General features: G+C 41.8%; 1 protein-coding gene across 1 annotated transcript; it reads left to right on the forward strand.

Moving 5' to 3' along the window:
- Positions 1-4319: 4319 nt before the first annotated feature.
- Positions 4320-16504, forward strand: LOC109956626 (lipoma HMGIC fusion partner-like 2 protein). The gene is given in 4 exon segments (XM_020593904.1): positions 4320-4556; positions 12895-13391; positions 13394-13592; positions 14512-16504. Coding segments are annotated over 3 exon segments (639 nt in total). The 5' UTR covers positions 4320-4556; positions 12895-13196; the 3' UTR covers positions 14757-16504.
- Position 16505: the final 1 nt, after the last annotated feature.

Here is a 16505-nt window from a genome sequence, read left to right on the forward strand (position 1 = left end):
ATTGTAGGAGTGATCAAACAACCTCACACAGTCTAAGTTATTGACCTTAACTCTTTAAAAGCCATATTTAGTGCAGGACTGAAAGGTCACTGCTAACCATGTGGAGCATGTGGCCTTTTCTACACTCTTGGCTTGGTGACGGTTCCTTATCAGATGGACACTCACTTCACCACCAGCTCGCCAGCATTAATTAGAGGGGGTAATGGCACATCTATAACCCAAACACACCACTGATGGGTCAGCTGAAAAGATTGTACTTGTGACACAAGAATTCATGAATATCATTTGTTTTTGACGTATCTTCTGAAATTCAATAATCATATTCTTTAGATTTAAATGAATACTTAACATGAAATTAACTGATAATTATATTCCAAAAAAAACAACAGGACTTTTAACTACTTTGTTCACACATTAAAATCAAAATACAAAGACCTGATTCATGCAAAGCCTGCTTTGTTTCAGAAATGTAAACACTGCCACTTACGTCTTTGTGATGCTGTAGAATCAGTGCAGCTATGTATTTAAAGCTTCAAACAACAGAATTACACCTGGAATGGCATTATGGCATAATCTGTACACAGAGCAGCCCCAGAGCCGCTACCCATCAAGCCCAGTCATCACTCCCACCACAGGGTGCTTTGCAGCTAAGGAGATCCTCCTGGCTCAGAGACTGACCACACTTATCTGTTTACAGATGTTTCTGCCTCCCACGATGTTCTCACCAGGACGACTCCCACAGACAGGCCTGGAAAGAGGAAGTCTTGAAGGCTGGACTGACCAAATGACACAGGGTCTCGGCCGCAGTGGCAAAACTATGCACCATGGGAGGGAAGAGACAAACTGTAGCGTATGAAGTGAATGTCAGGAAGGTGGTAGGAAGGCAATGTGAAGGCCTGCACTTATCAAACTTCCACTGCTGCATCCTAGAGAGGAAATGTGAGCTGGTGTTAACAGGCTGGGTAGAAAAAACAGAAACAGCATGCAGTGGGAATGTAATAAATACAATTGTGGTGCTAAGCTTGAGCTGCATAGTCACAAACACAAAACAAACAAACAAACAAAATCATAATGAAGCATTTCAAACACATAAAAAGTGCACTGGATCAGTGTTCACAAGCAGGCCCACACCAATGTTTATCTTTCATGGGATAATCTCAACAAAACTGAACAGGATGAGCCTTACCAAACTACTACTTACTCCAGGCATATTGGCATCTGTTGTAAAATATTTACACAGTTTGTCTCTCCGCAGACCATGTGTGCAACAAAAGAATTCGTGAGGGGAAAAAAAAAAGACTTTTTAAATATTTGAACAGTGCTGCAACACAAGCTACCATTACTAACAGTACAGTGTGTTTTCTCAGCATCACAGCTTCTTCACTGGACAAAGTCTATTTACTGGAACTGAATGCATGTTCTCTGGTGCAGTGGTTGCCAAACATTTTCATCTCAAGACCCAAAAGAAGAATTTGGTCTCTCTCCTGAACAAATTACATTGAGAATGGACAGACCAAGCTTAACACAGGCAGCTACGCGTGAATTATACAACACACTTACCATTCATTTTATTATGCATTTTAGTCTGATGACCCAAAATGGGCCAAGACCCTAAGTTTGGGAAGGGCTGTTATGATGGATTGTCTCTGTTGAAAAGTTACACAGAAGACACAAAGCTGAACATGTACAATCATCAATAATCACATGTATTTTTAACTTATAGACAAATAGGGATAATTAACACATTAAAACACACCAGAAAACAGAGCATAGACCTGAGAACAGACCACTGCATAAACTGTCTGTGTTTATCTCTGATATTTACTGTTGAGACAGAATTGAGCATGACCTCCATTAGTCCATACAATAATTACTTCCTCCAATAATTAATTGCTGTCACTATCTGATACTGCTTACAACCCATACAGTTCTTCCAAACATGCAGTTGAGGCCCAGCCTCATTCAGTGTTCCCAGCTGCAGTGTATTAGACTTTTCTGAAGTTTTCATATCATCCCAGTGTGACAGCCTTCTCTGGGTTGTCACAGTTCTCCAGACCACAATGTAATTTGTGTGGTTTATGTCGCTAGCTCAGCTCCCTGAGTGAGAACAGAGGAAAGGAGACCGTTTCTTCTTTATGGGAGGAGACACAGCATGCAGATGGAGGCTTCTGATCTGAAATCTTTTCTGGAGAGAACAGAAGTTGGTTTTCTGGTAAAACAACACAGAGCCGGAGACACCGCTGTCACAACCAATAGTTGGGCCTGTCACTCAAATCCTAAAGCAATCTTAAGTCAGATCTCATTACACAGAGGCTGGCCTTTTGGTAAATATTCTTTCTTAAATATGTGCCAAGATTTCAGTGAGAGTATCAATATCACTGTCATGTCTGTGTAATGAATATGGAGCTACAGCCAGTTAGGTTAACTTTGCACCAAGACCACAGCAAAAAGCAGCTACCAGCACAAAAGTAATAATTGTTTTTATTTATAGAGTGCCCAAGGACCTTGTCTAATAATCATTAAAACAGATAAAGCCCAGTCAACAAGAAACAGATAAAAACAGAGCAAGTAGCAACTAATAGCAGTGTCAGAGAAAAACTAATGGTAGTCATGTAGGAGAACATTACAAAAGTCTTGACCGTAGCCTCAGACTGTGATGGAAGAGCAGTGATGGATGTGTGGAGGGAGCACGCTCCAGAGTCTCAGTGCAGCATTAAAGAGCTTATCAGACATTAAGATAAGTGATGAAACAGTAAACCTGAGATTTCACAGACACTCAACAGATGGCAAAAAGCACTGTTTTGTGATCTGAGCTGTGCCGAGTACGTCTGGAGTCAATGTTGTAGGTGTGTCACTAAACCTCAAGTCCGATTCGAGTCTCAAGTCCCCAGTGTTTGATTCCAAGTCAAGTCCGAATCAGCAAATAATCAGCGTTGAGCCCAAGTCGAGACCCCATTGCCTGAGTCTGTGTCATCAGGGTCTAGTTTTAAATCTAACTGACATAGCTCTCACATTTTAAATAGAGTTTACTTATTGTGTTTGACACAACGGCCAAACAAATGCACTTGTAAGTGCAAACACACACATTACTTGGAAGTGAACAGTGTGAATATGTTATGTGCAGTTCACACCTGTCAGTGAGCGAACGAGAAAGAGGCGGCCCCAGGTAGCCGACTTCGGTGCAAGCAGTGATTTATTATGTACAGTGATGATGAGAGTAACAATACACAGAGGGAAATAGTGCGTAGTCCTGTCGATGAGTAGTAACCGGGTGTTGACCAACAGCAGGAGGCGAGGAGATGGAGAGCTGGGCCGAGCTGCGTAGGCTGGGTCACTCCTGGGCTGGTCGGTGGTGATGGTGGCTACTGAAGGTGGAGACAGAGAGATGAAGGCAATAGTGGAACAGATAGGCGACTGAGCATTGACCTGCCTGGGAGGGGAGAGTGGAGCCACGGTCCGGAGGAACAGTCCATGGGGGGAACACAAAACAGTAGCTGGCTAGGGAATAATAATATACAAAAAAAAAAAAAAAAAAACGAGACAGCACGGAGAAAAAAAAATGGCATAGAGACTAGAACGAACTGGCAAGTGACTGAGGAGTGAAACCGGGTAATATAGTGAGCAACCTAATCAAGTGCAGCTGGTGATAAGGGAGTGAGGAACAGGTGAACGTGATTAGTGTTAATGGGCAAGAGACAGTAGGAAAGGTGAGGGAGGCCAGAGCGGCCGAGCAAACCTGACAGAATATCTTTTGCCAAATTACCATGGCCTATCTCCCCCTAAACGCAAGAATAAAAAGAAAAGAAAAGGTCCAAGTAGGAGTCTCCAACATCCAAGTCTGAATGCAGACAATGCTTGAGTCCAAGTCCAAATACAGTACAAACAACAACAACAACAACCGCAACTACTACCACTACTAATAATAATAATAACTGACACAATTTGGACAATAACACTTGAACTTAAAATTGTAGCTGTTAAATTATGCATAAACATAGTATTTTAAAAACTCTACTTAGTTTTAAGTCAAATGATTAATATTTTTGTTGTATGCTGTTGTTGATATTCTGAGGGGTATTTATAGATGTTTGATTATTTTTGTGCACCATATTGTTATCTCTAGTCGAGAGGCGTGAGAAAATGCCTGTATCCTGAGAGTTTGCAGTTTACTTTTCAAACATGCCTTAGACAAAGAAAAAGCGAAAAAGAAAGCCTGCATAAATCAGCCTGGACATATTTATTGGAGTTTATGGGAACTCGTCATCATCTTACGCAAGCCCTCTCAAACTACTTCTTCCTCTGTGACAAACGGAGTAGGGGGAGGGGAAGGGAGGAGGGAGGAGGGAGGAGAGTGGAGCAGGAAAGAGGAGAAAGAACCACGTCAGAGAGTGGGATGGCTTTGTTTGAGGGAGACGGAAAGAGAAGATCGTCCAGAAGAAACTAGTGAATGAGCGTTTGGAGAGCTGGGCTGAGCTGGAGAGGAACCAGCTTTGCGCAGGAAAGGACAGCTTCTTCGCTCGTTGCGCCTGCAAGGACCCTACACTTTCCAATCTTCCGTAAGTGAAAGAGAATGGAATATAGAAAAATAATGTAGCATTTCAGTCACGTACTGTATTTCATCTTTAGTTCCGGCAGATATGAATCCTGCTCCTCAATATGTCATTAATTAAAAACACATTTTAGGGCTTGAAGTCTGCGTGCTTCATTGATTCTTCATAGAGAGATAATGGCAATTTGAATGGCGATACTTTAACGTTTTGTAAGGAGGTAGCAGCGTTTCTACAAACAAAGTAAGATATGAGTTGCAACTGGTTGTACCACTTTGTGTGTTCAAGTGCAGCATCTGGAAGCAGTTGGACATCACAGCGCTAGAGAAATCATCTCCAGGAGAAGCCCAACTGCTTATTATAGGCTGCAGCACTTTTTATAGGCATAGTTTGTATTTTTTATTCTGTCTTTCACAGGTCTGCACCATTCTTGATCTCTCCTTTTCCCCCCACCACAACCCCATGTCCTTGAAGTGCGGGGAGGAGGTTCATAGAGCCACCCGGGTGTTCCACATTATACTGAGAAGTAGTAGCCTACATCATAAACTAAGCAAAATCAGGAAAACCTGTTTATTTGAGCTGAATTCAAGGACAAACTAATGTAAAACGATGAGATGAGGGTTTCACCTCTATCTGTCACAAAGTGCTCTTCACCATGGGGATTAACAAATGAATAATCTACCCTAAAACAGCCTTAAAACTGTTTCAAATCAATATTTGTAATATTGAACAAATTCCAGGCGTTTTTTGATGTGGCTATGCTTTAGTTGAGTTTAGTGTTACTGCCCTAACCTGCCTACCTTTCCCAGGGAACTAGTGCAAACTTGTTACATGGCACTGGATGGAGCAATGGTGATGGTGAGAGCAGAGTTGGAATTTTTACAGTGGTGAAAAACAAGTTGTGCCTTTAGGTAAATGCAAAGTGTGTTGTGGTTGTATGTGATTTTGATGCATTTGGGTTAATTTGAATGATTTATAAGTAGAAATGGTAGAAAAAAACATACAAACTATTTTGTATGTTATCCTCTTAACTATTTTGCCAGTTCCACTATATTGTTACATACTACAGGATTTTTAAACTTAGCCTTAGAAAGATTCTCTATCTAGGAGGCAACTGTTCTCAGTTGAATTTACTTAAGTGTGAAATCAACTTGCAAACTGTAAATCATAATTCACTGATACTCTGATGTAAACCTTTAGAGGCTGCCAGTTCAGTGAATACACCAACAGATTTTATACCTATTCACAACCGAATTACCCCTCTGTGGTTACATAAGGCAGGTTTCTACTAGTCTTTATATTGTAGGGGATTTAATGGAAACCAGTAAAAACCAATATAAACTATAAGCAGTTATTAGTTAACATGCAAAACCATCAGGTCCTTAAAACCCCATTGTAAAAGTGACAAGGGTGAGTTGTTAAGAAAAAGAAGAAAGGAAAAGTTTGCATGATCTGTCTCTATCCAAGTGTAACGTGAGGGTCGCTGAGCTGCTTTGTGTGTCAGAAGCTGTGGGGCCACCACAGTCGGTGTGGGGTGCTGCACAGATTGAATAGGTTAGGGGCCATGGCGGCCTGTCTTTGAGAATGAAGGAGTGCAGGCTGGGCCAACGGTTGCATATTTTGAGAGCTACAAACTGAGTGAGGGGGCCAGTGACAGCACGTCTTTGTGAAGCCTTTGTTGCGTTGAGCTGCACCAGATGAGAAGGGCCGATTTTATTCAGGCTTTTATGGGACATAGACAAAAAAAAACACACTAGCTGATCATTTTCTCTGGGGAAGTCAAGCGTCTTGGTGCAATTATACCCTTGATGAGTGAGCACAGGCTGGCACCTTTCACAGTGTTTTATGAGTGTTTATTTGTTTTTGTCTTTGTGCGTCAGTAAAGTGGGCTGTATTGTTTTAGCACACTGTTGGAGGGTTCCTCACCATGGACTTGTTGTTTACATTTTGGGGCCTCTTATTGTCATCAAAACCTCAGGCCCCCCTGTTGTATTTGAAAGCAACTGCTGGCATTTCTTCACCGTTCATACACAAACAGGGACAACTTTGATGGGTTTTTATAGCTTGAATTGTTTTACAGTATTTAATTAGGATCTGTAAAATAAATCGAAACAACATTTAGAGCACTAAACATGCCTGTGATGGCAGCCATCGCTCTGTGGCTGAAGTTACGAGACACAGGTTGTGGAAAATGTGTATCCATGGGAACATTCTCTCCTTTTGCAACTCTTTATTCGTTGTTTATGAGGACTACAAAAGCAGTGGCTCACATGGTTATGGTTAGCAACACAAAGTTTCTGAAGAGAGCAGCCCTGGTTATTTCATAATATCTAGGAGGACTGAGAAAGCTTCATGTAAACTAAAGAAACTGGACCAATCTTTGTGCTTTTCCCTTTTTGGTGCTTTGTTTATTTTGCATGACCCACTACTAGTTCTCCCCTATGTCTTCCCTTCTTCTCTGTGTCTGTATTTAATATGAAATGTGCTGTGAAAGCAGGTGGATGTTTGCCTCCTTAAGGCTACAGGTTTAGGTGCAACAGTCAAAGGGAGCTATTAGCGTTGTGTGTGAGTTTTCTCATGGTATTTGGTTTGAAAGGCTTTGTTGTCTCACCACCTGTGATGCTAGATGTGGTTTGAGTTACACAATTTCCCCAAACTGCCTTTCAGATTGCAGAGAGCTTGGTGGTGATGAGCTGGAATTAAAGTTTGAGTCAGTACTGCAGGGCATGGGTGTCTGTGTTCTGGCTGATGTTTTGACATATCTCTGTTCTTACATCATGCTTACTCTGTTAAAACAGAGTCTTGATGAATCACTGAGAATGAAGCCTCGGGAAAGGACGTGCTCTCTCAGCCTGCTACTTACTGCACTTCTCTTTTTATTCTAGCTTTTCTAGCCGGTGTTTTCAAGATACAGTCCATAAGCTACTCCACCCGTGAAAGTTAGAGGCATCTCTTGAACCACCAGTAGTCATTTCAAACAGCTGGCCATGGAGGAACTCTTGTCTCCTATAAGTCAGAAACAGTGGCTGCCAGACCAAAGAGGTTGTGTTCTTTTGCACAGAGAAAGTGGAACAAATGGGTTTGAGCCCCGGCCGACTCATAGCCTTCCTGTGCAGGGTTTGCATGTTCTCCCTGTGCCTATGTGGGTTCTCTCTGGGTACTCTGGCTTCCTCCCACAGTCCAAAGACATGCAACTTAGGTTGATTGGTGTCTCTAAATTGCCCCTAAGTGTGAGTGTGTATGGTTGTTTGTCTACATGTCAGCCCTGTGATAGACTAGCAACCTGTCCAGGGTGGACCCCTGCTCTCGTCCAATGTCAGCTGTGATTGGCTCCAGATCCCCGCAACCCTATTCAGGAATAAGCGGTATAGATAATAGATGGATGGATGGATGGATGGAGTGGAACAAAGGAGGAGTGAAAACCAGGGTTAGCATCACTTTATCTTTTTGAGTTAGAGTGTTAAAAGCAGCCAAAGGCTTTGATAGGAGTTGTTTTTTGAGTGTCACTAGACCCTCTAGCAGCTGAGCAGAAATTAAGTAGAGTAAATTTAAACATTCTTATGAAATTGATTGGGAAAATTGAGAGCTGAGGGTGTGGTATTTCCCAGTATTCGAAATACATTGCTTCATTCTCCCGAGCCTCACCTAGAGATCAGCTGCTTGCATTCTTTCATGAAAGAGGGATATGTTTGGTCCCGTCAACCTCTGACTGGTATCATGCTAGTTTCATATCTCTAGGGGCTTTTTTATTTTTCTGATTCTTGAAGATACAGAGGGAATTTAGGGCCTTATAAGTGGCCTGTGACTCAAGTGTCCACATGGAGAGATAGATAGATACTTTATTGATCAGGTATCCAGTAGCACCAGCAATACTTAAAAGTATTAGACTAAAATACAAGGAATAAGTATAAAGATAAAAGTATAGGGACATCTGTCTATCTATCTATCTATCTATCTATCTATCTAATACATACATATCAAGTAACATTCGCCAAGTATGTACAAGAATGAACATTAAATGCAAAGGTAAAAACAAGGGTAAACTGTGTGCAGTACAGCTGTATAGCCCTGAAAATGGTGCGGTCACCTCTTATGTGGTTTTGGTTTGAGGGCCTTCTGCCTGACTGGTCCAGATGCATAAGTAGACAAGACCATGTACTGCAGCTTAGAGAACGGTTTGCCTTGGTTTGAGGTTTCTGGTTCAGGATTTGTGAGTTATGATAAAAACTAGCTAATGGGGTCCTCCCTGCCTGGATCAGCTGGGGGTCATCTGATCTGGGTGGGTGATATTTTTTTGCAGACTCTTAACGGCTGTCTCTAACCTCTCCTTTAGAGAACAACGTGAGCTGACTGTGCTTTAGCTCTCTCAACTACCCACCTTCAGTCTTCATTCACTTTCACCCTGCACAACAGACTATGGTGGCCAACTCGTTACCTCAGCACCTTGGCATGCTACCAACCCTATTGCTGATATCTTAGACCACTTACTCTAGATGTGCTACTCTAACGGCCACCTGACTGACCAACACATGTCTCATATCCACTGCTTGTCTGGGGCTTTGAAAAGGCACCGACTTTGACTGATGTTACGCTTCATTAGTACAAGTTTTATTGAATATACAGGCCGCTCAGCCAACAGATTTTCACAGTCAGACTTGTTGGCCCCGGGATTGTATTTTTTGTAAATTCCATGAGAGAAAGTCTCACAGCAGCAGAGACACTGTCCATATTGGCTCACTGGGTGAAAGATAGAAAACTGTGTAAATGTGCTTCAGGCCCTCACTACATGCATGTGATCAGGTGTGTCAGGCTTGGTTTCTGTCAGCATAGGACAGCAGCGTGGGAATGAGCAGGTCCAGTTTACATCTTGTGGCACATTTACTGTATCATCAGTCAAATTTAACATCACTGAGGAGTCATGAAAGAAGCATAAAACTCCTTGATCTGTCAGTGTTGGTAATGGTACCTACTATGACAGTGACTCCACAGCACACGGAGAGCTGCACTAAGAAAGATCTGACAGTATGAAGATACCCATCTATCAAAAGCAACAGTGAGACAGAGACCTCTCACCCACGGTGCCTTAAGTCACCATTCTGAGAACCTGATGTGCCATGAAGTATGAAATATTTCTTCCTCAGCGCTCACATAAATTTAGAAAGTCATGACTGTGACAAGGAAGTACTGTGCACTCTGCCATAATTCTGCTGAACAACCAGCAAACAAGGGGAAAGTATTCACGGGTTTCAGGATGTAGTGACCTTTTTGCTAAACAACACTGCAGAATGCACATTCGTATGCACATAGACAGTATATGCATGAAACCGCACACACATGCAATTCACCACGTGTGGATTAGAATCTCACATTTGTACAACTGTAAATGACTGGAGCATCAGTAATACAGCGCTAAAGACATACTAGATGTTTAGATCATTAACCATTGTGTAGCATTTGCACAGTACAGATAATCCTTCTAGATTTAAATAAATAGTGGTTAATGTTGGCAGATAAATCTACAGTATAAGTTCTTTACCTTCTTGCTTTAAATGTCAGTATAACTGCCAAAGAAAGATGAATGAGCCCTAGTTGATGCTGCTTTTTACCCAACTACCAAAAGTCCCTTCAAGTGTTCATCTCCCTCCAAGTGCAGTCTTAATGACACTACAAAGAGCCGTGATGAGGTATGAGTAAAGTGATTTCCTGTATGAACTGAGGGGAGATCACACAGGGTGCCTGCTGACTGCCTTGACAAGGTATGTTTAGGCTCCATCCCTGTAGTTTAAAAGAGACAGAGCTGCTAATTTGTGGCCATTGTAGTCTTAACAAGCAGCGCCATGCCTGTCCTGGATGGACTATAATCTGATACAAGCGTCTCCACAGAGAAACTAAGGCTGTAGCCTGGGTGGCTGAAAACTCCTGAAAGCAAACATGCACCCATACAGTATATAACACGTGTGCACACTTAAAAGATCCACATTTACATACATATGTTTATTCACTGTGCACACCCATTTAAAAACTGACATTTCTGTATTGTGATGGTTGCTATAAATAAACACTGCTGGACTGTTTGAGCACTGTTGTGTGAAGCCATTGTTACCACTGCCACCGCAGAATGGAAACTGTGAGAACAATAATGAGAGGCATGGTTTGTGAGGAGGCCTGAAATAAACTCAAGGGCTGTAATAGAATGGGGCACTCTTCACACTTCACAGATCTTCCTCACCAGTGCATCACTGTGCCTCAGATGCTATTGGACAGACACTGACACTTCCTATTTGCTTCCCATTTATTTCTGCCATTTCCTTTTTGGCTGATGATAATGAATAGTAATGTTGCTGTAGCATGTTTACGCTGTTTCTGTAACCTCACTCAGCTCAACTGAAATGCTCCCCCCTCAGTTTATCTTCAAGTGAGACATGACCCTGAAATTCTGCTCAAGCAAAGTAGATGAATTAGAATTTTACAGATAGGCATCACAGTGACACTCTAGACAAAGCAGACCTGTGCACAACCTGGAAAGAAATCTAACCACTGCCTTTTGAAAACACAACCCTGAAGTGCAAACATGACTGAGTCCTATTGAAGTGAATCACAGCTGCACCTTAAGTGTTTCAAATCTCATACCTGCTCCTCAAATGCTGTCATGCCAGTGACTTTATTATGACCCACTTCCTCTTTTTTATTTTTTATTTTTTTGGCTCTAGCCTGACTTCAGAAGAATCAGTCAGCATTTTTAGCTGCATGAAATAATACTCTTATTTTGTGGCCTGGGAAATGTCTTTGTTTTGCCTTGAACTGGCTCAGATCTTATCGGACAGTATACAACATCAGTGTTCATTTGTTACAGATGTGGTGGGATGATTTACTATCCTAAATGGGGGCTGATGGGGATGTTATGTGTAACATAATATTGCACTTCTTCTCCTCGGGACACCAGAGTGACTTATAGCTCACCAATAAAATGACACATTTAGCACGAATTAGTGATAACATAATAGAACACTCCATTATACTCAATTTAAGAATGGTGCCAGTGCTTTGTTCATTATCACAAAAAGTTTTAAGGTAATGTGCAAAGTTTCTTGTTATATATTATTTAATCTCAATCAGGAAGTAAATCTCAAATAAAAACAGTTTCTAAAGTCACTGCACTTTTATGGTAATTGTAGTTTTTATTGTAGAAACTTTGCATTAAGTACATGTACTGTACTTGGTATCAGCAAGTACTAATACTTGGTCTGAAAAAAGTGATGCTGGTGCATCCCCAAATGAAGCCATCACTTTCTACTAGAGATAAATTAGAAATATTTGTTTGTAATTTGGGTGGACAAGCCCTTTAAACTGTAGGATATGCAGACCTGGAAATATCAAAGCTCCTCCTGACTCCACCAGTGTTGTTCACCAACACAGGGAAGGTAACCATGCTGTATTTAAACCAGATCCCACATATTTTCCTGCATGTATCATGATGGTGGATCATGACATCAGAGGGTCTCTGAGAAACCTCCCGTGAGACCACGGCTGTGCCGAGGTCGGTGTGGTCACAGCAACTAAATCATAAAAGGCACATAGACACACACACGTGACTGAGAGGACTGCTTTGAAATTGAGAACGTCATATGTTATAAGTTACAAGTTATTTGTGATTAGGTTTTGATTGCTGTTGAATAAGGAACAAACACAATTAGTTTTTTGCTGTACATTCAGAAATAGCATCATAAATGACTACTGTAAGGTCAGTAACCACTCCCTCTAATTTATTGTATTTATTCAGACTGTAATCGAAATGGAAAACCTCATGATGGAGCTCCACTTGATGACATGTGTGTGCTTGCTGCAGCTGGCATGTGGTACTGTGCGTTACTGTCAAACGTGGCATGCTGTAGCAAAGCTCTGCACTGATCTGTGTTGACAGCTGCTCAGTGGTAAAACACACAAGTCATTTTGCTGATAAAATCAAATTCACAGAGGCTTAGTTGTTGCAAGTAAAATGGTGACAATGTAAAATCTGTTTTCTCAAGCAGTTGTGTGTATGTGATTCTTCGTGGCTCTTCCACCGGACATCTGGAAGTAGTGCTCATGGGGTACTCACAGCTGGCTGGCAGTGAATTTGAAGTAGCGCTGTCTGGGGAGAATGGATTGTTTTGATGACAGTGGTACAACTTAGACATCTTGTGGGACACACATGGGAGGTTTATGATTCATAATGGATGGGAAATGAGTTGTTGTTGATCCTTCTTTTACTGTGTCTCTCTTTTCTAAACTTTCCCCCTTGTACACTCCCACATCCTATGTATACAGAGTGTGTGATTCTGACCTTTGTGTGTCTCTGTGTCTGTAGATGTGCCTTTCTAAATGGTACCATGGGTGAGGGAAGCTGCCTTGGTGCATTGTAGCTGTTTGGGATGACCAGAGGCAGACGTTGCCTCAGAGAGGAAGCGGGGGAAGCAAAGAAGAAAGAAAACATCTACTCAGAGAGGATAAGATCAGCAGCCCATGTGGATCTGAACAGGGAACCTACTGGACTTTTCTCTTTGTAAGAAAAGGAATTTAAACATCGGTTCTTTGAGCCTTAAAGGGCTTTGAAAGTTTTGATTTTATTTTTTATCACTGGCTGTTATCATTGAAGATAGATTTGACGCCATGTGCCATGTCATTGTAACATGCCGCTCCATGCTCTGGACACTGCTCAGTATTGTAGTGGCCTTTGCCGAGCTCATTGCCTTCATGAGCCCTGACTGGTTGCTGGGATTCCCTCGATCGGATTCCAGTGTGAGTAGGGCTGGAGTGGACTCCAGGGACTACAGGCCGTCTCTCGGCCTTTACAGCCGCTGTCTCAATGTCGGGGACCCCGGGGGAGGGGGGAGGGGCGGGGTACAGAAGTGGCCAGTGGCTTCTGGCAGGCTGCCATGTTGTTTCTGGCAGCAGGTACATTAGTGCTAGGGTGTGTGGCCTGTATCTCCATCTTCAGTCTGTGTTTTCAGAGCATCCTGAAGAAGAGCATATTCAACATCTGTGGATTGCTCCAGGCTATCGCAGGTGAGACATCTATCTCTGTATACGTAGGCAATGGTCTGTGTGTTTCTAGAAACATGTCTAGCACAGAATTAAGTAGTCCTGTATCCACACTAACAGACACTGAATCCCTGTCTCATCTGGATAAACTGATGGACTAGAAGTACGTTCAGGAGTTTTTTGTTCCATTTCAAAGTGGGGGAAAAAGGTCGAGTAAACAGAAAAAATTATGTGTATTGCATACAAAGCATAATTTCAGCCTGAAAAATAAAAATACATTTACAATGCATGGTTTTTGTTACTGCCATGCCTCCGTGAGTTCACATATTCAAAGTTTCTAGTTGAAGATGAAGGAAATTAGAAGTTTCCACAAAACTAGGATCTTCTCAACTGTGAGTTTATCTCACTGAGCAGACTCCAGAAGTCGAACAGCTGCTGTAGTGTACACCTCATTTGCTACTGAAGCTAATGCTACTAATCTAGGATCTACATTATGACATAAGTGGTTAAATGTCTATGTAAGCATGTTACTGTTTGTTTTATAACAGCACTAAAGCCTATAGGGATTTCTTTGTTGTTTTTGAGTTTACAAGTTGAAGCATCTGAGTTTGTTGTGGTGCACCATCACACTTTTCTTAGTTGGTGATTAGAACCAACCAAGGGTCTCCAAGTATCTGCTTCTTTCAACACTGAGCTCCCATGAGGTGTGTTTTGCTTGACAGCTCTGTCAACTAGGTAATTTACACATTATGTGACACCACTGCAGGGGTAGTTAAATTGAGTATTTCCTGTCATCACAAATCAAATGTGTGTCCATTGATTTGTTCTTCACCAGAGCTGAGTCACCATGTTCCCAGCTGCACTGTGTGTCTCTGTGCTTTCTGCCCCGATGTTTATATATACATGAATAAACTCTTCATCTCATTGTCTGCTCTGCCTCCAGGCCTGTTGCTGATGGTGGGCCTCATGCTGTACCCTGCAGGCTGGGGTTCAGAGAAGGTGATCAGCTACTGTGGCCCCGAGGCCTTGCCCTTCAGGCCAGCTCAGTGTTCGCTCGGCTGGGCGTTCTATGCAGCGATAGGAGGAACGCTGGCAACTTTCCTGTGTGCTGTTTTGTCCGCACAGGCTGAGATTGCTACATCCAGTGATAAAGTCCAGGAGGGAAAGAGTCTCATCTGCCTGCTCTGAACCTTCAGAAACCTTGGGAAATCATCCTTGGTGTAATTTCTTTCACTATGGACAAGAGTGCATCTCAGTGGAGGGTGGACAGACATTTCTCTGAGTGATTTTTCTCTGTGGTAAAATCAGCTGAAAGATAGAAACCATGGCAACAGCTCTTTAAACCAATAGGCTTGGTGTTTTCTTGTGAAAGTTGCTGATTTCTTTAACTAATTGACAAAGTAAAAACCCATTATTTCCTTTCCTACATAAGATTAAACTGCCAAACGGGATTCCGGTACAGCAGCAGGCTAAGGAACATTATTAAGTGTTTTTGACTATGATGGTGCTTACTTTCCTAATAATTATTTCCTTAAACAAACCACTGCACTGGAATAGCAGCAGATTAGTTAAAGAACTCGGTAGTGTTGTTAGGGTTATTGTGAACAGGTTAAACACTTCCAAAAAAAAAAAAAAAAACAGTGGGTAGGTAGGTTTGTAACGTCATTACAATGTTCATGCACCTGCAAACCTCAACAAACCACTGAATACCAGCAGATGTTCCCACTAAATTACAGAGAGAGAGACAAAAACTGTTGAGATGTTTAAATATGCTCTGATTCTGTGGCACAGCAGGACAGTAGGACTCTAGCTAACTTCAGAGGGAATTTCTCCTGTGAAATGGATTGCTTATGGGTCTGTTGCCACATAATAACTGATGGAGTGTGTGCAGAAAAATCACAGAGAATTGCCATATGTTTACCTGTGGTCAGCTTTCATGAGGGGATGTTTGCACACAGCAGGCTGCACCATAGCTTATCATGAGGTACCTTATGACATGAATACCTGCATACAAACAAGACCTGGCTTTGTAAATAGTCCCAAGCCATGAACAAATGGCATGAAAAATCAAATAGGCTTTGTGTAGCCTTTCCTAGATGAAAGTAAAACTCCCAATGGATCACCGGAGTTCCCACTTCAGAGTGCTGGAGACCCTTTTCAAAGCTAATTAAGACAGATCTCCCGCTTAGTTTGGTACTTTTGGAGTATTCCCATTCCTGAATCGTGCCTGTTTTGCACTTGTTCCTCAATTCATTTCACATCTTGTGTTATTTTTTTCAACCATGCTCCATAGGTTGCTGTAAATATAATATGACTCATGTGATGTTGTGCTTTTACTCAGTGTAGATAAGATGTGCAATAATTCAACTATAATGTTTCCTGTGAGAGTGAGGGACATGGGTTTGGATCAAAAACATTTCTAGTCTGTGCTTAAATTAATATGCTGACTCTCCACTGTTTTTGTTACATTAACAAAAGAGTTACAGCATCTATGGAAAGTTGTGTGACTCTGCATATATGAGAGGCTGATATGTATGAGATGAGATGCAGTGTGTACTTTGTACCCAAATAAACCAGGCCTTCTTTAGTAAATGTATGTGATGTATAAAACCTTTTACTCTGTTAAGTTATAACTTGCCAGGGAAACACTGACACCTAGAGATGAAAGGTTGACAGCACAGAACAGTGGCTTACAGTATGGGGTTTTACATTGTCAGTCCTTTTAAAACTCTTTAGGAGTTTGACCAGGGAAATCAGGTTTTTGTTGAATTGCCCACAACGTGTGACAACAGGTCCAGAGATAATGCATCAGGGTCACAAGCCATAAAGGCTGGGAAACACCACTGATCCTAAGAAAATACACCCCTTCCTCTTCCAGTCATATTTAAACCACCAAGAAAGACACACTTCTGCTTTTTGTGTGTATTTATGACAAGA

This window comes from Monopterus albus, unplaced genomic scaffold, assembly GCF_001952655.1.
Source record: "Monopterus albus unplaced genomic scaffold, M_albus_1.0 scaffold20.1, whole genome shotgun sequence".
NCBI lineage: Eukaryota > Metazoa > Chordata > Actinopteri > Synbranchiformes > Synbranchidae > Monopterus > Monopterus albus.